Source organism: Mesitornis unicolor, unplaced genomic scaffold (assembly GCF_000695765.1).
Source record: "Mesitornis unicolor isolate BGI_N332 unplaced genomic scaffold, ASM69576v1 scaffold17645, whole genome shotgun sequence".
Taxonomy (NCBI): domain Eukaryota; kingdom Metazoa; phylum Chordata; class Aves; order Mesitornithiformes; family Mesitornithidae; genus Mesitornis; species Mesitornis unicolor.
Window position 1 is genome coordinate 27,436 of NW_010183661.1, and position 15,999 is coordinate 43,434.

Here is a 15,999-nt window from a genome sequence, read left to right on the forward strand (position 1 = left end):
CCTGCCCTTTGCTGTTTGAGCTGCCCAAATTGCAACCTCTCTGAAATCTTAGAGCAAACAAGTCCTTTGCTGCTTGGCCCTTGCCTGCAGCGGTTTGCATGGTGTCAGCCCGCACGGAGCTCCTGCGAGCAGCCCATGTGCTTGCAGGTGGGGCAGGGAAAGCAGGAGCTGATCTCTAAAAATGTTTTCTCTGTGTTTGGGGATTGTGCTGAGACAGTAGAAAGACCCCTCTGCTCCCTATGATTCCTACCCTGGAGCATTGGGCGAGGCCGCAGAGCATCAGCTCTCCGTGGTGGTCTGTGGAGCTGCTGGAGGGGGATGAGGAGTGGAGGTGAGTCCCAGGACCGTCTGCACCAGGAGAGGGCTGGCTTTTGTCTGTCGCTCCAGAGAAGCCATGGTGCCCCTTGCACCCCTGTGGCCCCCAGCTCAGCACAGAGCCCGCACATGCCACGGTGCCGCTCCAGAAGGAGCAGTGGGGCTGGGATGCTGCTCCTTGCCGAGCAGGCGAGAGTCCCACCAGCACCAATCAATCAGTTGCTGTGATGCTTGAAAGCTCCTTGAAAAATTACATTCTTCATCCAGTTCCTAACCAAACAAGTGGAAGCTCCAAAAAACAACAGTTCTGTCCCATGCTTCTGCCAAATTGGTGCTCACAGGCGTGTTTCTGAGTGGGGCAGCAGCAAGCCAGGACTGCCCGAGGGCTGAGCAGAGCAGAGCAGAGCAGAGCTGGTGGGTAGCTGGTCCCTGTGTTGTCCTTCTGCACCTGCTTAGGAGATAGGATTGCATCTGGGGAGCTCTGCATGGCTTTGGGGTGATGGTGCAGGTGACCTGGTGTCCATGCAGGATCAGAAAGCATTCCTTGGGCACTTGCACTGCACAACACTTAGGACTGCAGAGCTGTGAGCCAAACACAGGTAGCGGCTCTTTAAAACCTTGAATCCAGACAGGGATGGCACCCAGCACAGAGTCACTAGACACCAGCACAATCTCAGCCATCCTTTGCCCTTAGCAATGGTGTTATGTCCCACTGCTGTGTTGCTGTCACCGGAAGGCTCTTCTGCAGCTGCCCAGCTGAGGCCAGTGCCATGATGCTCAGCTGTGTCCTGATTGCTAACAGACCCTTCCCTTCTCTCGCTTTTCCCCTCCCTCCTTTCTGCCAGCAGTTCCCTATCAGCAAAACCCCTACACCCCCGGGAGCAGCTCCAGCGTCATCCAGTGCTACCGCTGCGGGGACACGTGCAAGGGCGAGGTGGTGCGTGTCCAGAGCAATCACTTCCACATCCGCTGCTTCACCTGCCAAGGTAGGATGGTGTCACCTGAAGAGCTGGTAGCCAAGTTGCCCCACAGCCCTGGGTGCAGTCTGGAAAGCAAAAGGCTGGGGACAGACCTACCTGACCCACTGAGATGGCGTCACACGCCTGGAGGTGTTACCTCCCCATAAGGATGGATGTGGTGCGATGCAGTCAAGGAGGTAATGGCATGGGATGGTGATGCTGCTGCATGATGCCAAAGCCAGTGGGCTGTGAACAGGGGTGGCTGAGATATGAGCACTGTCACTCTCCGCGAGCTGCCTGAATGCCATCAGCCTGTGCTGCACTGGTCCTAAACATACCCACAGCCCATCTGTGCTCTGAGAGGGCCACCTCATCCTTCAGCCGCCTGCCCCTAAATCAAGAGGAGGAGGAGGAGGTGTCACCAGCCTGGCTGAGAGGCAGCAAGGCGGGGGAGATGCCCGCAGCAGCTCCTGACAGGGCTGGGGGTGGGTGACAGATCACTGCCACCCCCGCGTGGGATATGACCAAGGTGTCACGCGTTGTCCATGTCTGTGTCGTGCTGTGTGCTGAAGCTGGGGCTCAGCAGCCCCCAGGGACTGGCAGAAATAGGGGAGGTTGCTCCAATCCTCCCTGAGCACGAGAGCTGCAGAGCTGTATAAGAGCTCATGCTGAAGGGCTCCTTAGTGCATTTATTAAAGCAGCTGCTCTCAACCAGGCCAGAGGCTGGTTCTGTAGATTGTGAAGCATCTCATAACCAGGGCTTTTTAAAGGTCTCTGGTCTTCCAGGCTTCTGCCAAGCAGAACATAAATCTCTGTCCCTTTGGCCATGCTTGACTGTTCCTCCCCTAGAAGGGTCTGGCTGGAGGGGGCTCTACCCCTGGGCTGTCCCCACCCTGCAGCCCCAAGTCTTTGAAAGGGGGTGAGGGTCTCAGGTTGCCCTCCGAGTTGACCCGCCCGCTCAGTGCACTGTGCCCAGGCCCTTCCCTGCTCAATGTGCAGGATCTAGCAGGAGCTGCGCATCCAGACTAAGAGCTCAGACAGCCACCGGCTTCAAAGGGACCAGGAGCGGCAAGGAGAGCTTGGCAGTGCTCACTGCCTGATTTTGCAGTGAAAGGGAATAAATAATGAGAGGAAATCCTCCTGTCTCACCTTACCTCACAGCTCTTACCCCCTGCCACCTCTGGCTGGCTGCTGCCAGCTCTTACGCCAGTCTCACGGCTTGTCCCTAATGTGTCCCCAGGAGCCTGGCATGGCTGGTGCATCCCCTGGGGATGTGCTCTGGGGTCCCACAGCAAATGGGGCCCAGACCTGCCTCATTTTTTTCTTGTATTTGCTTCCTGATGTTGTCCCAGAATTGGTGGCCTGTCCCCTCCTCACTGACAGCGCTGGCAGGCTGTTTTTGGAGGGTGGCTGCTCTGTGGGCTGGCCTGCAGGTGAAGTGTGTGAGGACAAGGACACATGGGTGCTCAGGGGTGAAGAGTAAAGCAGAGACCAAGATGGACTGTGCCAGCGGGTGTCCAGTTGCTCTGTAGTTCCCCCTTCTACCCTCTCACCTTGCAGGACTGGTGAGGGGCATCGTGCAAAGGCCTCAGGACCTCATCTCTGTGCCACTCCTGAGGTGCTTTCCAGGGTCTGGTGCTTTCAAGAGGTCTCTCTGGATGGAGAAGATGTAGGAGGGAAATGACACTAGGGGCCAGGGCTTGCCATGTCTCCTTGGATTACTCTGATGAGCTGTGCACCACCCACGGTTCCCACTGCAGGGAAGGAAGTGAGATTGGGCTGGACACCTATGGAAAAACAAGCAGTGAGAGCACCAACCCCAATGTGTCACAGCACCCATTCCCATTAATTCCCATTAGGGCATGGCTTCATGTCCAGGCCAAGGGGTGGAGATGGCCATGCCCCAGGGTGCTGAGAACACCTCTCCCCAACTGTCCCTAGGGCATGCCCAACTCTTTGCCAGTCCTGTCCTCGGGTTCCTGACACCCTAAGACTGTTAATAGAGAGGCTGAGCCCCGTCCAGGAGGGGATGCCACGGCCCCCCCGGGCTGTTTGTGCAGTGGTTCCCTTCCCGGTAATCGGGTTTCCTCTGAGAGCGCCCAGCCCTGGCCGGGCAGCCCAGCCCTGCACCCCGCACAGCCCAACACTGACACCTTGTGGTGCTGGGGGAAGGCCCCAGCGCGCCTGGTGGGAAGGGAAACCCTCCGAGATGCCTGCAGAAAGCTGCGTCTTCAGGGATGCCCTGGGACCGCTGCTGGGGAGGCAGCAGGGCTGGTCCCAGAGATCCCGAGGGGGATCTGCCCGCTGCCCCCCTGACGGGACCGTGTCCTCCCTCCACAGTGTGCGGCTGCGACCTGGCCCAGTCGGGCTTCTTCTTTAAGAACCAGGAGTACATCTGCACCCATGACTACCAGCAGCTATATGGGACCCGCTGCGACAGCTGCGGGGACTTCATCACCGGAGAGGTCATCTCTGCCCTGGGGAGGACCTACCACCCCAAGTGCTTCGTCTGCAGCACCTGCAGGTGAGCTGAAGCCATCACTGAGGGTACAGGACCCCCTGCAAAAGCCCTGTGCAGCCCTTGGTCGTGCACCAGGGAGAGGGCTGTTCATTCACCCACAGCCCCTCATTCGGCACCACAGCAGGCACCTCCTCTGTGTTTTTGTAGTGGAAACCCTTGGGAGACAATGAAATGTCTCCGACTGCTCTCTTTGTAGCCCAGAGACTGGTCTGAATGCCCACCTCAGTCTTTTTGCCCCAGCACATGTGAACACTCGCTGCCTCCCCTTGTAGCTCTTGCCTGGAGCCCTTCTGCTCCCCATTGCCATGGGTCCCACTGGCCCCTCGGGAAGGAACTCATGGGCAGCCCCAGATGCATGGAGGGGAGCAAGTGGCTTACACCTCTCCACCTTTCCTTGGCCACAGGAAGCCATTCCCCATTGGAGACAAGGTGACGTTCAGCGGGAAGGATTGTGTCTGCCAAAACTGCTCTCACTCTCTCATCAGCACCAAACCCATCAAGATCCATGGGCCCAGCCGTAAGTTGACTGCCTTTGTGTTATGTGATAGCTGCAATGAGAGGGACCACATACCCTTGGGTGTTGCTTGGTTGAGTGACAAGATGGGCTTTGGGGCTGCATTCAGCCATGGGCATTAGCAGAGGTTTCGGAGGAGAAACAAGGTAGTCCCACGGCTCCACCCAGGATTGCAGGTCACTGCTGGTTTTGGAAACTCCCTTGGCCTGTTTGTGACCTGGGCAGGTGCCACCACCCTGGCAGGCACTGTCTAGGACAGCAGGGAGGTTTTGGGGCCGGGTTTGCTCTGAGGCTGTGCCCAGATGCTTTGTGTCCAGCTGCACCAAGGTCTGTGTCCAGGTGCCAACTGCAGGACTGCTTGCCTGTCTTTCCCAACGCTGGCGTTACTGCCTCTACAAGCATTGAAAGGCGTCTTACGCTCATTCCCTTGCACTGATGAACCCAAGCTAAAACTCAGCAAGAGCAGTGGACAGGCTCTTTTGGATGGATTTGGCCATAGTTTTGACCCCAGGTTGTTCCTAGGAATACTTCTGTGCCATGCTTTGCCTCCTCCAGTTTTTCCTTCCCACTGACTCTCTGCCTTGGGTCGCTGTGAAGCATCTGTGGGTACTGTGCTTGGGGGCTGGCAGAGCATCCCTGAGGCATAGAGCTGCTGCACTCAGGGCCCACTTCAGCCCATGATCAGAGCAAGAGGACTGCAGTGTTAATTTGTGGTCCATGCTTTGCTGTCTCCCATATACTGCTGTGAAGTCCCAGGGGAGCTGTCTCAGCGCCATGTGTGGGCAGATGGCAGGGAGAGCTGGGAGCTGTGCCCAAACTCTGCCCTGTCAGCAGGCTGAGCCATGGAGGGGGCTGGTTGGAGGGGCCTTGCTGCTGCAGCTCAGCAAGCCCTGGTGCATCAGTGCCTGGAGCCAAGTCCTGCAGCCAGACCCAGGACCGTGGTGTCACCCATGGTCCTTGTCACTTGGTCACCGTGGTGGCACTGGTGGTGGCTGTTTGGATTGAGTTTTGAGTCGGTGCTGATGGGTCCATGGAAGCCCCCTCAACCCGCCTCCCCTCAGCTCTCACCATGGCCTCAATGGAGTTAGGGGATGTGGTGGGGTTTGAATGAGCCCCAGCCAGAGGACAGGGCTTCCCCCATCTGCACCCGGAGCTGCCCAGAGGCAGGCTGTGGCCAGATGCAGCTCCTTGCCGTCTCCTGTGGCTGGGAAGGGAAAGGGCAGCCACACGCTCTGCCTCTCTCCTGCCTTCTTCTGCCTTCCCCTTCCCACCAGCGCTCCTCCCCAGTCTGCAGTGCCGGGTTACCTGAGGGCGCCATGCTCTATTCACAGGCAGCTGCAGGCAGACATAGCCTCCTGCCTGGATGTGATCTGGCAGTGCCACCCAGGAGGCATGGCATGGCACACACCAGCTGGAGCCAACACCGGTGCACTCTGTGGGGAGGACATCCCTAGAAGGATGCTGAGCCTCTCCCTGCAGCCCCAGCCCTGCAAGCAGCTCAAAAGCCAGCAGGACCTGTGTGAGAGAGGGAATGGGTGTTGGTGCAGCCCAACTAGCCTGCCTGCTTCTTGCCAGGGGTCAAAAATCCTTCTCATAGCTTTGTCCGGTGGGCAGGAACTTGGTGCAGAGCTTCCAGGGAGTAGGCTGAGTGGAAATGCCTGCCTGTGGGTGCTGCTGCACCTCCCTGGTTAAGAAGAAACCCTATCTGGACAAACCTGCTGCCCAGGGGGAGAAAAGGATGAGGAGGAGTCAAGGTCAAGGGTCCAAGGCCCATGTGCTTCCTGCTCCCAGCCTTGATGCGAGCCAGGGGAAGCAGGGAAGGAAGGGAGTCTCGTAAATACTGCAGTGGGGCCGGACGCGGCTGCCGGAGAGCACAGCCCTTCCTCTGCTGCACTCACTGCCGGACACTTCTCACTGTTCCCACCCCAGAGGGGAGCCCCCAGGGACCTGTCAGAGCAGTACAGCCTGGGCAGCCCCTGCACTCGCCCCAGCTGAAGCAGTGGGTGCTTGGCTGGGGTGTTGGATGCCAGCGGTGCCTCAGAGGTGCCAGCTGCAGCAGGAGGCATTCCTCCTGGCTCCTTTGCTGGGAACAAGCAGAGGTGGCATATTTCCGTAAAGAAGTGATCCCTATGTGGTTGTCCCTTAAAGTCATCTCAGGAGCAGGGTTTTTATGATGACAGAATTCCCTAAAAAAGGAGGTCATCTGGGGCAGGGCTTCCTCTGGGTGCCAGGGGTGCACTAGGTTACACAGCCAGGGTGCCTTGGTGTGAGGCAGCAGATGTGGGTGTTCCTGCCATGCTGGAGATCTGTGGTGGTCCCATGTGCTCCCCGCTCCTTCTGTTCCCCCAGAATGTGCAGGCTGCAAGGAGGAGATCAAGCAAGGCCAGTCCCTCCTGGCCCTGGAGAAGCAGTGGCACGTCAGCTGCTTCAAGTGCCAAACGTGCGGGATCATCCTCACCGGCGAGTACATCAGCAAGTGAGTGGCGCTGTGCCAGCAGCAGGTTTGGTCTGAGGGATGTGCAGTCTGGCTCATCCATAACTCGCTCCCTTCTCCTCCCTCTCTCGAAGGGACGGTGTCCCGTACTGTGAGTCTGACTACCATGCCCAGTTTGGCATCAAGTGCGAGACCTGTGACCGGTACATCAGCGGCAGGGTCCTGGAGGTGAGTCCCGGGGCTGTGGCCACCCTGTCCTGGTCTGTAATAGGGACTGTGTGCATCCCACCCTGAGGTGCATGCTGTGGGGAGGTGTGGGAGTTTCATCATCCTCCACCCTTGTCATGCTATCCTCAGTCTCTCAGGGCCGTGGCTCTTCTTGCGACGGGTGTGTGGGCACAGTTTGACCACCTTCTGTGGAGGATGAGAGTAGGAGAAGGAGCACCACCATGTTGCGGGCTTCTGGAGAGGTGGTTTGGGTACTGGAGCTCCAGCAGCAGCCTGACCATGCAGTAGCCTCTGCATGCTGGGATGTGTCTGGAGCCCAGGATGTGGGGTCGCTCGCCTTAACCAGCTGCTACTGTGCCTGGCTGTGGCGTGTCCCCACCACGCTCACCCCAGCCCAGCTTCTGAGCACATCCCTGTGCCGGCAGCCTGCTGGTTGCCTTGGAAACACATCCAGCACGGCTGCCTGCTGTGGAGCTTGGGCGAGGGGCTGCAGCACCCTGCCCGCAGACTGCCACCCCCTTCACAGGGCAGCAACCAGAGCAGGGGGGCCCCTTCCCCAGGCCAAATCCAGAGGAGGCTTTGCTCATCACATTGCTGGCCAGCAGGACCTGCTCTGGCAGAGCCACTGAGGGATGCTGGGATCCCATGGGGTCCCCACAGCAAGGCATGGGTGCAGGTGGCTGTGAAGGATGTTTTGGGCAATGGTGGAGCTGGTGAGGGGAGTAGGAGTTGGTGTTAGGGAGGGACAGAGACGTCCATCAGGGCTGGTCTTTCTCATCAGCCAGGCAGTCAAGTCCTTCCTATGGTTCCTGCTCCTGGAGGTGAGGTGTCCTGTCATGGTTTCTGTTTCTACCCCAATGTTTGCAGGGGGAGAGGAAAAACAAAAAACAAAAACAAAAACAAAAAAGCTGGAAAATCTGGTTTGAGGATAAACTAAAGGCTCAGGAGGCAAAGAGAAAGATGTCAAAATGAAACCTGTTGTGATTTTTAGGCCTCCTGGTGATGGTTTGGGGCTGGGCTGTGGTGGTGTAGAGAGGCAGCAATGCTGAAAGTGTGCTCAGTCATTCCTGAGACCTTCCCTTGGCACCCACACCTCTGCTATCTCCAGACAGCAGTGATGGGAAGTTGTATCCCAAAATCAGAGGTGCTGTGGCTCCACAGCAAGCCAGACTGCAGGTGTTGTGGGCTGTGTAGGTCTCCAGCCTGCTGTGAGCTGTTCCAGGACATGTTCCACCTGTTTCACCTACATCCTACCAAGAAGTGGTTGCCTGCCCTGGTCCTGCTATCTGAGAGCACCCAGCCTGGCCAGGGAACCTTTCCTGAAGCTGGACCCAGGTGCCAGGAGCCCTCTACCATCTTCTCCCTCTTCTTCCCTGCTGCCTATGCCTAGGAAGGCTTTCTGCTGACTCCAGGCTTCAGCAGCAGCCCCAGCACTGGCTGCTGTGAGCTTAGTGCTGCAGTGGCTCCCGTGGGCCCATTGCCCATCATGGGGCCACTTTATCTCAAAAGTCTGAGTGGAGCAGGGTGAAGCCAGAGCCTCCCCTGACATCAGATCTCTGCCACTGCTCCCCTGGGGCTGTCTGGTTCCCAGTAACCCTCTGCCAGGACAGGAGCATCCTCAGCCACCCCAGCAGGGCTGGGTGTTACAGGTATGGGATGTTCAGTGGGTGAGAGGAGCCTGAGGGGACCTGGGACCCCTGCCCTGGACTTGGAGGCTGTGCTGCTGGTCTGGCCAGCACCAGCGAGCACCACTGCCTCTGAGCCGTTTGCTGCACCACTCTTGGGGTTTTCCTCACTTGGTGCAACCACAGGAGGAATGTAAGATGTTCCTGCCCCTGCACATCTGAGGAGACAGACAGAAAGCAGCTCTGCAGGGCATGAGAGGCGTGCGGGTGGTGGCAGCCCACTTGCAGGCCAGGGATAGCCCAGGGGCACTGTCAAGGAGCTGAGAGTTTGGGTGCCAGGGGGCTGTGCCAGGCAAGGACATTAGAGCACCCATTGCATCCCTGCAGCCAGGGCTCAGCCCACCCTCCCCAGGTACATGCCTACTCACAGTGTTGAATGATCTCTTGTAAAACCAGAGGCTTTAATTGTCTTCTCCGGCAGAGCGTGAAATGGAAAGGGCGCCTTTAAATAATTTTAGACCTTAAGGAGCTTTCTGGTGCTATCCCGGCAGCCTCCAGGCTTTTCCAAGCGCTCCGAGCTGGGCAGCCAGGCTTGGATGATTAATGAGTCTTTAAGGGACTGCAAGTGATAACGAGCAGGTCTCTTCCCTCACAGCCTCTGCCAGCCTTTTATGAGCTGTAATTTTAACCAATATAAAAGGAACAAGGTTTGTGCATGGTTTGGAATTGCTCCTCAAGGGGGAGTGGCAGGTGTTGGGTGTTTTTGGAGAAGGTCTGCATTAAATTAAAGTTGGGACTGAGCTGGTACGTGCCCCCAGGGAGCAGCCAGCCTTGCTCCATGTCTACACCCCCAGATTTGCAAAGCATCATCCCCTTCCAGCATGGTCTGACCTGTGACAGCAGCCCATATAGTCTAGATAGGAAAATACTGCTTTTTTTTTCTTCACTGTCAGCACACGAAGCCACTGGGGGTATGAAGAGGGTCCAAGTGCAGCAAACCCATCTCAGATTTAGAGGACTGGGAGAGGTGCCCAGTGTCCCCCACGTTAGCTGTCTCCGGTCAGCTGGAAATACAAGCAAGGGGAGCTGCAGGCACACCTGCCCAAAGCGTTTAGGAGCTGGGCTTCGGCTGGGTTGCTTTCCATCTCTTCTCCTTGCATTTACAGCTGTCTCCTCCGACTGACGCAGCTCAGCGTGCCTGTCCTGGGTGCGCAGCAGTGGCTGGTGGGTGCCTGCACTGTTCAACGCAATACCCTGCCGTGGGGGGCTGCAGTTGGGGCGGCTGTGGGGACCTCTCCTGTCCCACTGGAGAGCCTGGGGTACTGGGGCTGGGGCCTTCCTTGCTGGTCCTCTGCGTTCATGGTGGGTCTGAGTCTCCAGCCTTCCCACCCATGACTTTCCTGCCATGTTATCCAGCTTTTGGATGTGAAGCAGGTTGTGTGGGCTGTGGGGCTCACTTGGGCCAGCCCAAGACTATGTTGTGCTGCTGCCAGCTGGTGTGAGGAGGTGCCTGGGGCACACAGCTGTCCCCTCCCTGGACTGAGGTGCACTGCAATGAAAGGAAGAGGGGTGCAAACTCTCCTACTTCTCTCCCCTGCCTACCCTAAAATCTTCCACTCATCTTTGACATAAACTGGAGGGAAAAAGCCACTGGCTGCCATCTGCACCCCAAGGACATTGTGTTCCAGCTTGATTTTTATGGGCCATCAACTGGCAGATTCTCAGTTATCCTCGCACAGATTTTCCTGTTGATCCCCCCTGTTTCAAACTGGCCTCAGCCCCCTCTATCATAACCCTCCTCTTTGTCAGCCAGAGCCTCATCTTCCTTCTGCTGCCTTAAATTATCTTTTCTCTTCTCTTGGATTATTATGGGAGTAAAATGTCCTTTGAGGTCAAGCTCTAACAGTGCAGCCCAGACTCCTCCTGCCCTGAGACAGCTCCTGCCTCCCAGCCCAGAAAACGAGCCTATAATTGAAATGCTAGCAGACACTTTGAGTGGAAACAAGCTACCAATTAAAGCTGTTATCCCTGTCAAAGAGCAAGAGGAACAGCCCATCTCCTGCTCAGCTGTTGCCAGCGCTTAAGTTTGGCTTCACAGAAGTTTCTTGAGGGAGAGGGGCAGGCAATGGTAGCCAGGAATGGTCTGAGAGCAAGAGGAAGCTTGTGTTTTGCAAGGTTTATCTTTGGGGTCGTCCTTCTCCCTTTACTGCTGTGTCATCTTCGGCCAAATTTGCTGTTTTTCTTCAGAGCTGTAGAGAGAAGGAGCTGGTGCAAAGCATGGTTGCTTGGCTGAGCATCACTGCAGAGGGTCTTGGTTATTTCCGCAGTGCAAGGACAATTTATTAAGGATGAGGTTTTAGGGTACCTTCCTTGAGGGCTTGGGACCTCCTGGCTCTGCTTTCCTGTGTGTTGGACAGTTCAAGGAGAGCAGAAGGTGTCCAGTCTGACTCGTAGTCCAGCAGGTCAGAAGCATTAGTGATGTCTCTGATTTTCTCTGCATGTTGTGGTGGTCTCCGAGGCCACCACAGACAGTTTTGTCCCATTCACCTTGTCATTGTCTGCAGCAGCAAGTGATGCCAGGGCGACTTACCCCCAGGGACACGAGCAGGTCACCACATCCTGCCTTGCTCAGGGGCCCCTCTTTTCTGCTCGCCCTTGCAGGCAGGAGGGAAGCACTACCACCCCACCTGTGCCAGATGTGTCCGCTGCCACCAGATGTTCACAGAAGGAGAGGAGATGTACCTCACAGGTAGGGCTCCCACTGTGGTGGAGAGGGACTCTCCTGCCCCACATTTTGGGTGGCTGTGTGGAGGTGTGCTGGCCAGAGGGTGTTTGGGGTTCAGGTCTGTGCAGCAACACCAGAGACCCCTTCTCCGCTGCTCCCCAGCCCCTGTGTTCTTCCTGGGTCATGTGGCAACCATTTCTCTCCATGAAACCTTCCCTGCCACTGAGCTGGAGGAGACTTTGTTCTTCAGCAGCAGCTTTTTGCTCTCTGTGAGTCTCCCAGCACTGCCGGGCATGTCTGGATGCATCCCTGCTCTGTGTCCAGTGAATCGAGGCTGGGATGGGCACAAGGTGATGGGCTCCCCCCTCTCCCCAGCCCCAGGGGATGTTGTCCAGGACCCCTTCTCCACCACACCCCAGTCCTCCCATCCAGGTTATGCTGTGAGCAGCACCAGAAGGGTGAGGGTTTCGTTTGGCACAGTAAATCCCTAGCAGCGGGGGTGAGCTGTGTGTGGAGCTGAAACGCTTTCCCTTTGCCACGTTGCAGGCTCTGAAGTGTGGCACCCCATCTGCAAGCAGGCGGCCAGAGCAGAGAAAAAGCTCAAGGTAGGTGATGGGTGAGGAGTGTCTCCAAGAGGTGGCACGTTCCAAGTGATGCTGCCCCCAAATCTCTGCTGGAGGTGTTGTGGCAGTGTCCAAGCTCAGGTGGCTTCCCAAGGCTGCCATGAGCTCTGTCCCCACCTCTCCATGCCCAGCTAGCCATGGGGACAGTTACCTCCTGGGTCTTGCTGGGCCACTCGTCTGACCTCAGATCTGGCCCTGAGAGAGGCCAGGGCACAAAGCTGAACAGTAGGGCAGCCTGCAGCAGCCATGGGCACCAGCAGCGAGTGGATGAAAGGGCAGAGGACCTGGGCTTTGAGTGAAATTCAGCCCCAAAAACAATGATTTGCTTGCTACACCCAGCATTGTGCCTGTTCAGGGGTCCTTCCTTGCCAGGCTCTTACCTGTCCTCTGCTTTTCTGCCTCCACAGCACAGGAGGACGTCAGAAACCTCCATCTCGCCCCCTGGTTCCAGCATCGGCTCCCCGAACCGCGTCATCTGCGTAAGTACAGCTCTGTCTCCATCTGCACAGGCCTGGATGGGTGCTCCAGCCCCAGGGAAGGAAGCAGCAGTTCCCAGTGCTGCTCTGCAGCGTGAGGCATCCCCCAGGGACAAGCCCAGTGTTTGGGGACAGCACGGACAAGCCATGCCCCCAGCCAAAGCAGCACACTGTGTCAGCAGTGCCATTGGCACAGACTGGGAGTGCTTGGAAGGGCACAGTCCCACCCTCCTAGCTCCTCTGCCCCTTCCTGCTGCTGCCTCTCAGGCACCTCCTCCTACCTCTTCCCACTGCTGGGGTGATGGTGGGCTCTGTCTGCTCTGTGCTGGCTCCGCACTGTGTGCTCCAGCCTCTCCTTCCTTCTCTCCTCCTCTTCCTTTCCATCTGTCTGTCTGTCTCTCCCTCTCCCTAGGCTAAAGTGGATAATGAGATCCTTAATTACAAAGACCTGGCAGCTCTTCCCAAGATTAAAGCCATCTATGAAGTGCAGCGTCCTGACCTCATTTCCTACGAGCCCTATCACAGATATACGTCGGATGAGACGCTGGAGAGATATAGCTATGGGGAGGTACTGAGTTTGGATATGCCCAATGCCAGGCCACAATTTGGGGCAATGGGAGAAACTGCATGTGGGTTCTCTCACTCCAGCAGGAACACTACAGGGAGGCAGGACCAGGGGTAAGACCTCTCCCGGAGGTTCCCCATCACTGGGAAGAGGACTGGGAGGGGATGTGTGGTGCTGCTGCTGGAGGGTAAGGACACTAGTGACCTTAGCTGGTCACCATGTCCTGCCTATGCCACAAGCCTGGTGTGCAGGGACAGAAGGTACTGCATGGGAGGAGACGTCACCCTTGGGAACGACATGGCAGGGAGCTCACCCATCACAGCTGGCAGCTGGTGAGGAGGAGGACATGCAGTCTGACCCGCAGCAGAGGGACAGACGGCTGGCAGGGCAGCCCAACAACTCAGCCCAAAATCATCCTGTGTGCAAGGTGCCTGCTTCTCCTTAGTTGGAGTGGGGAGTGAGGCTGGCCTGGGCCACCCAGCCCTGGCACAGCATTTCTGGAGCATGGGGGACTGCGCCTGTTGGGTGCTGGCACCACAGCAAGTGGAAGCAGGCTTGGTCAGTGTGATTTTGCAAGCATGTGATGAGGTGATGCCCAAGCAGCTCGTGGCACAGGACTGCCAGGCTGGGGCTGCTGGAGGATTTCAGTCAGTCCATGGAAGTAAAGAGGGTCTGAGCAGCTCACACAGAGATGGGGGACATGAAGTGGTCCTTTCAGAGGGCTTTGTGATGGCCAGCAGCAGCATCTCTTACATCTCCATTTTCAGGGCCTCCATACCCGCCGTCCTACCATGGTTTCACTCTGGCTGTGCTGCCAGCCCGCTCTCTGGCAGCTGTGCCAAGGCTGTAACATGGGGAAAAGGTGCTGCTGTGGGACCTCGGTCTGTCACTGCTCCCCTTAACTGTGTGCTGTCTCTTTCTCTCTCTTTCTCTGCCCCCACTTTGCCTCCTGCTGCCTCCAGTCCCTGGGGACCCTCTCCCCATACTCACAGGTAATGTCCCCACCCAGCACTGAGGGGTCTGTCACCTGTTGCCACCGCAAGGCATCCTTCTGTGCAGGGACCACTGGGGCTCTGCTGAACATCCCACTGCCTGGGTGCTACCTCGTGAAGAAAGAGGGGGAACCCATCTGGGAGGGTCCTGTCCTTCAGGCCCCAGGGAGAGCAGTGAGCAGCCCTCCCTGGCAGAGCACACCCAGGGTGCAGCTTTTGCCCTGTGGAAGGAGACACTGGAAATTGGGAACAAACTCAGGGGAAAGGGATGATCTCCAGGCAAGGAGACGAAAGCCTCTGGACAGACACCATTGCCTGGCATCAAACCCTGGGCTTTGCTGCCTGCAGTTTGGCAGTCTAGGGACATCCTCTAGCTAAGGAGGTCACACGCACTGCCTGGCACGTCGCACCATGGAGCATGTGCCCTACTGGGATGCCACAAGCATGGAGGACCCTCACCATGGGACACCTCCCTGCAGGGCTGGTGAAGCACTGACCTGCCTCATCTCTCATCCTGCTGGCTCTAACCCTGCTTCTCTCCATACCTTTCCTGGTCTCCAGGACATCTACGAGAGCTTTGACACACGGCAGAGGCGAGCCTCCAGCCCTGGCTACATCGACTCCCCCACCTACAGCCGCCAGGGCATGTCCCCCACCATCCCGAGGTCCCCCCACCATTTCTACCGCTCAGGTGAGGATTTTGGCTGCAACCCCCAGGCTGGGGGGGATGCTTGAGGATCCTCAAACCATCCCCTGCTTCTCCCAGAGGACCTTGGTGGTCCCTCCTCTGGCAAGCAGGCAGGAGGCCTGGGGAGATCTGTGGGGGGCTGACAGCAACAGGAGCTGTGGGGTGGTGACTGAGTGCTGTGTGCATCCTCTGGTTCCCCTGACTCGTCTTGTGAGAAGTTAGGAGAGGCCAAGGGGCTTTGTCCTGGCTCAGGATTGAGCTGGGGCTTATGGAGGATGGGATGGGGAGGGAGGTGACTCCCAGGTCCAGTGAAGGGGCTGGTAGCTCTTGGAGGGTCGTGCAAGAGAGTGTTTGAGCCAGTGCTGCAAGGTGGGGGTCCTTACACACACACGTGTGCACACCTTGTGGGGGAAGCAGAGTGTGTGCCGTGTCTCCTGTCCTTTGGAGCCAGTGAGGAACGACTGGGGAAATCCGAGGTCAGTAAGTCCAGAGGTCCCGCGTTCCCTGAGCTATCCCTGCGCTGCGCTGCCAAGGGCCTGTCACCGTTCGCCTCTGCAGCACGCTCGGCTTCCCCCTCACCGGCGGCGGGGCAGCCTGCGGCCCTGTGACAGCACCCGCACGCAGGGTTTCCTCTGCATCCCACTTTCCTCCAGAGATGCGGGAAATCTCTCCCTGCTCCATCACACCTCATCCTGGGCCACGGCCCGATGCACATCCCTGTCACCCCCGCCACGTGGGTCACTCCCTGCTCTTCTAACACCGCTGCATTTAACTCCCGTTTTCTTCTGCCTCTTGTTCTCTCTCTTGGTCACTTATGGCTGCTTCTGCTCGGCACCGCATAGGCACCGAGAGCGGGCGCAGTTCCCCCTACTATAGCCAGTTAGATGTGAGGTCCTCCACTCCAACCTCATACCAAGCGCCCAAGCATTTCCACATCCCAGGTAGGCTCTGGAGCACCCTGGTTCCCGGGGAAGCGCCGTGTCTGTGGCATGCCCGCATGTGCCGTCTCCCCTGTGTCGCATGCATAGCTCCACCGCCTGCCTAGAGCCAGCTGGCAGCAGGATCTACCCCTGGTAGAGGCCATCCATAAACAGGACCTGCAGCTTGAACCCTTCCTCCCTCCCCATCACCACCCGGATGTCCCAGAGCCGCCCGGAGTCTGCTTGATCCTTGCAACATCCCTCTTCTTCCTCTTCCCAACTTTCCTCCACCCACCCCACACGAAGATGAATCCCCTGCGGAGAGCCTGCCCCCTCCCCTGCCTTCCCCCCAGGATCACAGCCGAAGCGTGTCTGCCAGAGGCCTTTCCACACCCATCCGCTACAGCTGACCAT

At 57.7% G+C, this 15,999-nt stretch overlaps 1 protein-coding gene across 1 annotated transcript in view; it reads left to right on the forward strand.

The window, feature by feature from the left end:
* Positions 1-1,163: 1,163 nt before the first annotated feature.
* The window catches only part of ABLIM3 (actin binding LIM protein family, member 3), a gene marked incomplete at its 5' end in the record, with an annotated part of 21,657 nt that continues 6,821 nt past the window's right edge, over positions 1,164-15,999 (forward strand). Inside the window, 12 exons of the mRNA XM_010184232.1 lie at positions 1,164-1,301; positions 3,615-3,798; positions 4,200-4,312; positions 6,659-6,785; positions 6,878-6,971; positions 11,258-11,345; positions 11,868-11,926; positions 12,352-12,423; positions 12,833-12,988; positions 13,948-13,977; positions 14,539-14,668; positions 15,508-15,606. Coding sequence (XP_010182534.1) covers positions 1,164-1,301; positions 3,615-3,798; positions 4,200-4,312; positions 6,659-6,785; positions 6,878-6,971; positions 11,258-11,345; positions 11,868-11,926; positions 12,352-12,423; positions 12,833-12,988; positions 13,948-13,977; positions 14,539-14,668; positions 15,508-15,606 — 1,290 coding nt within the window. The remainder of the gene's footprint in view (positions 1,302-3,614; positions 3,799-4,199; positions 4,313-6,658; positions 6,786-6,877; positions 6,972-11,257; positions 11,346-11,867; positions 11,927-12,351; positions 12,424-12,832; positions 12,989-13,947; positions 13,978-14,538; positions 14,669-15,507; positions 15,607-15,999) is intronic.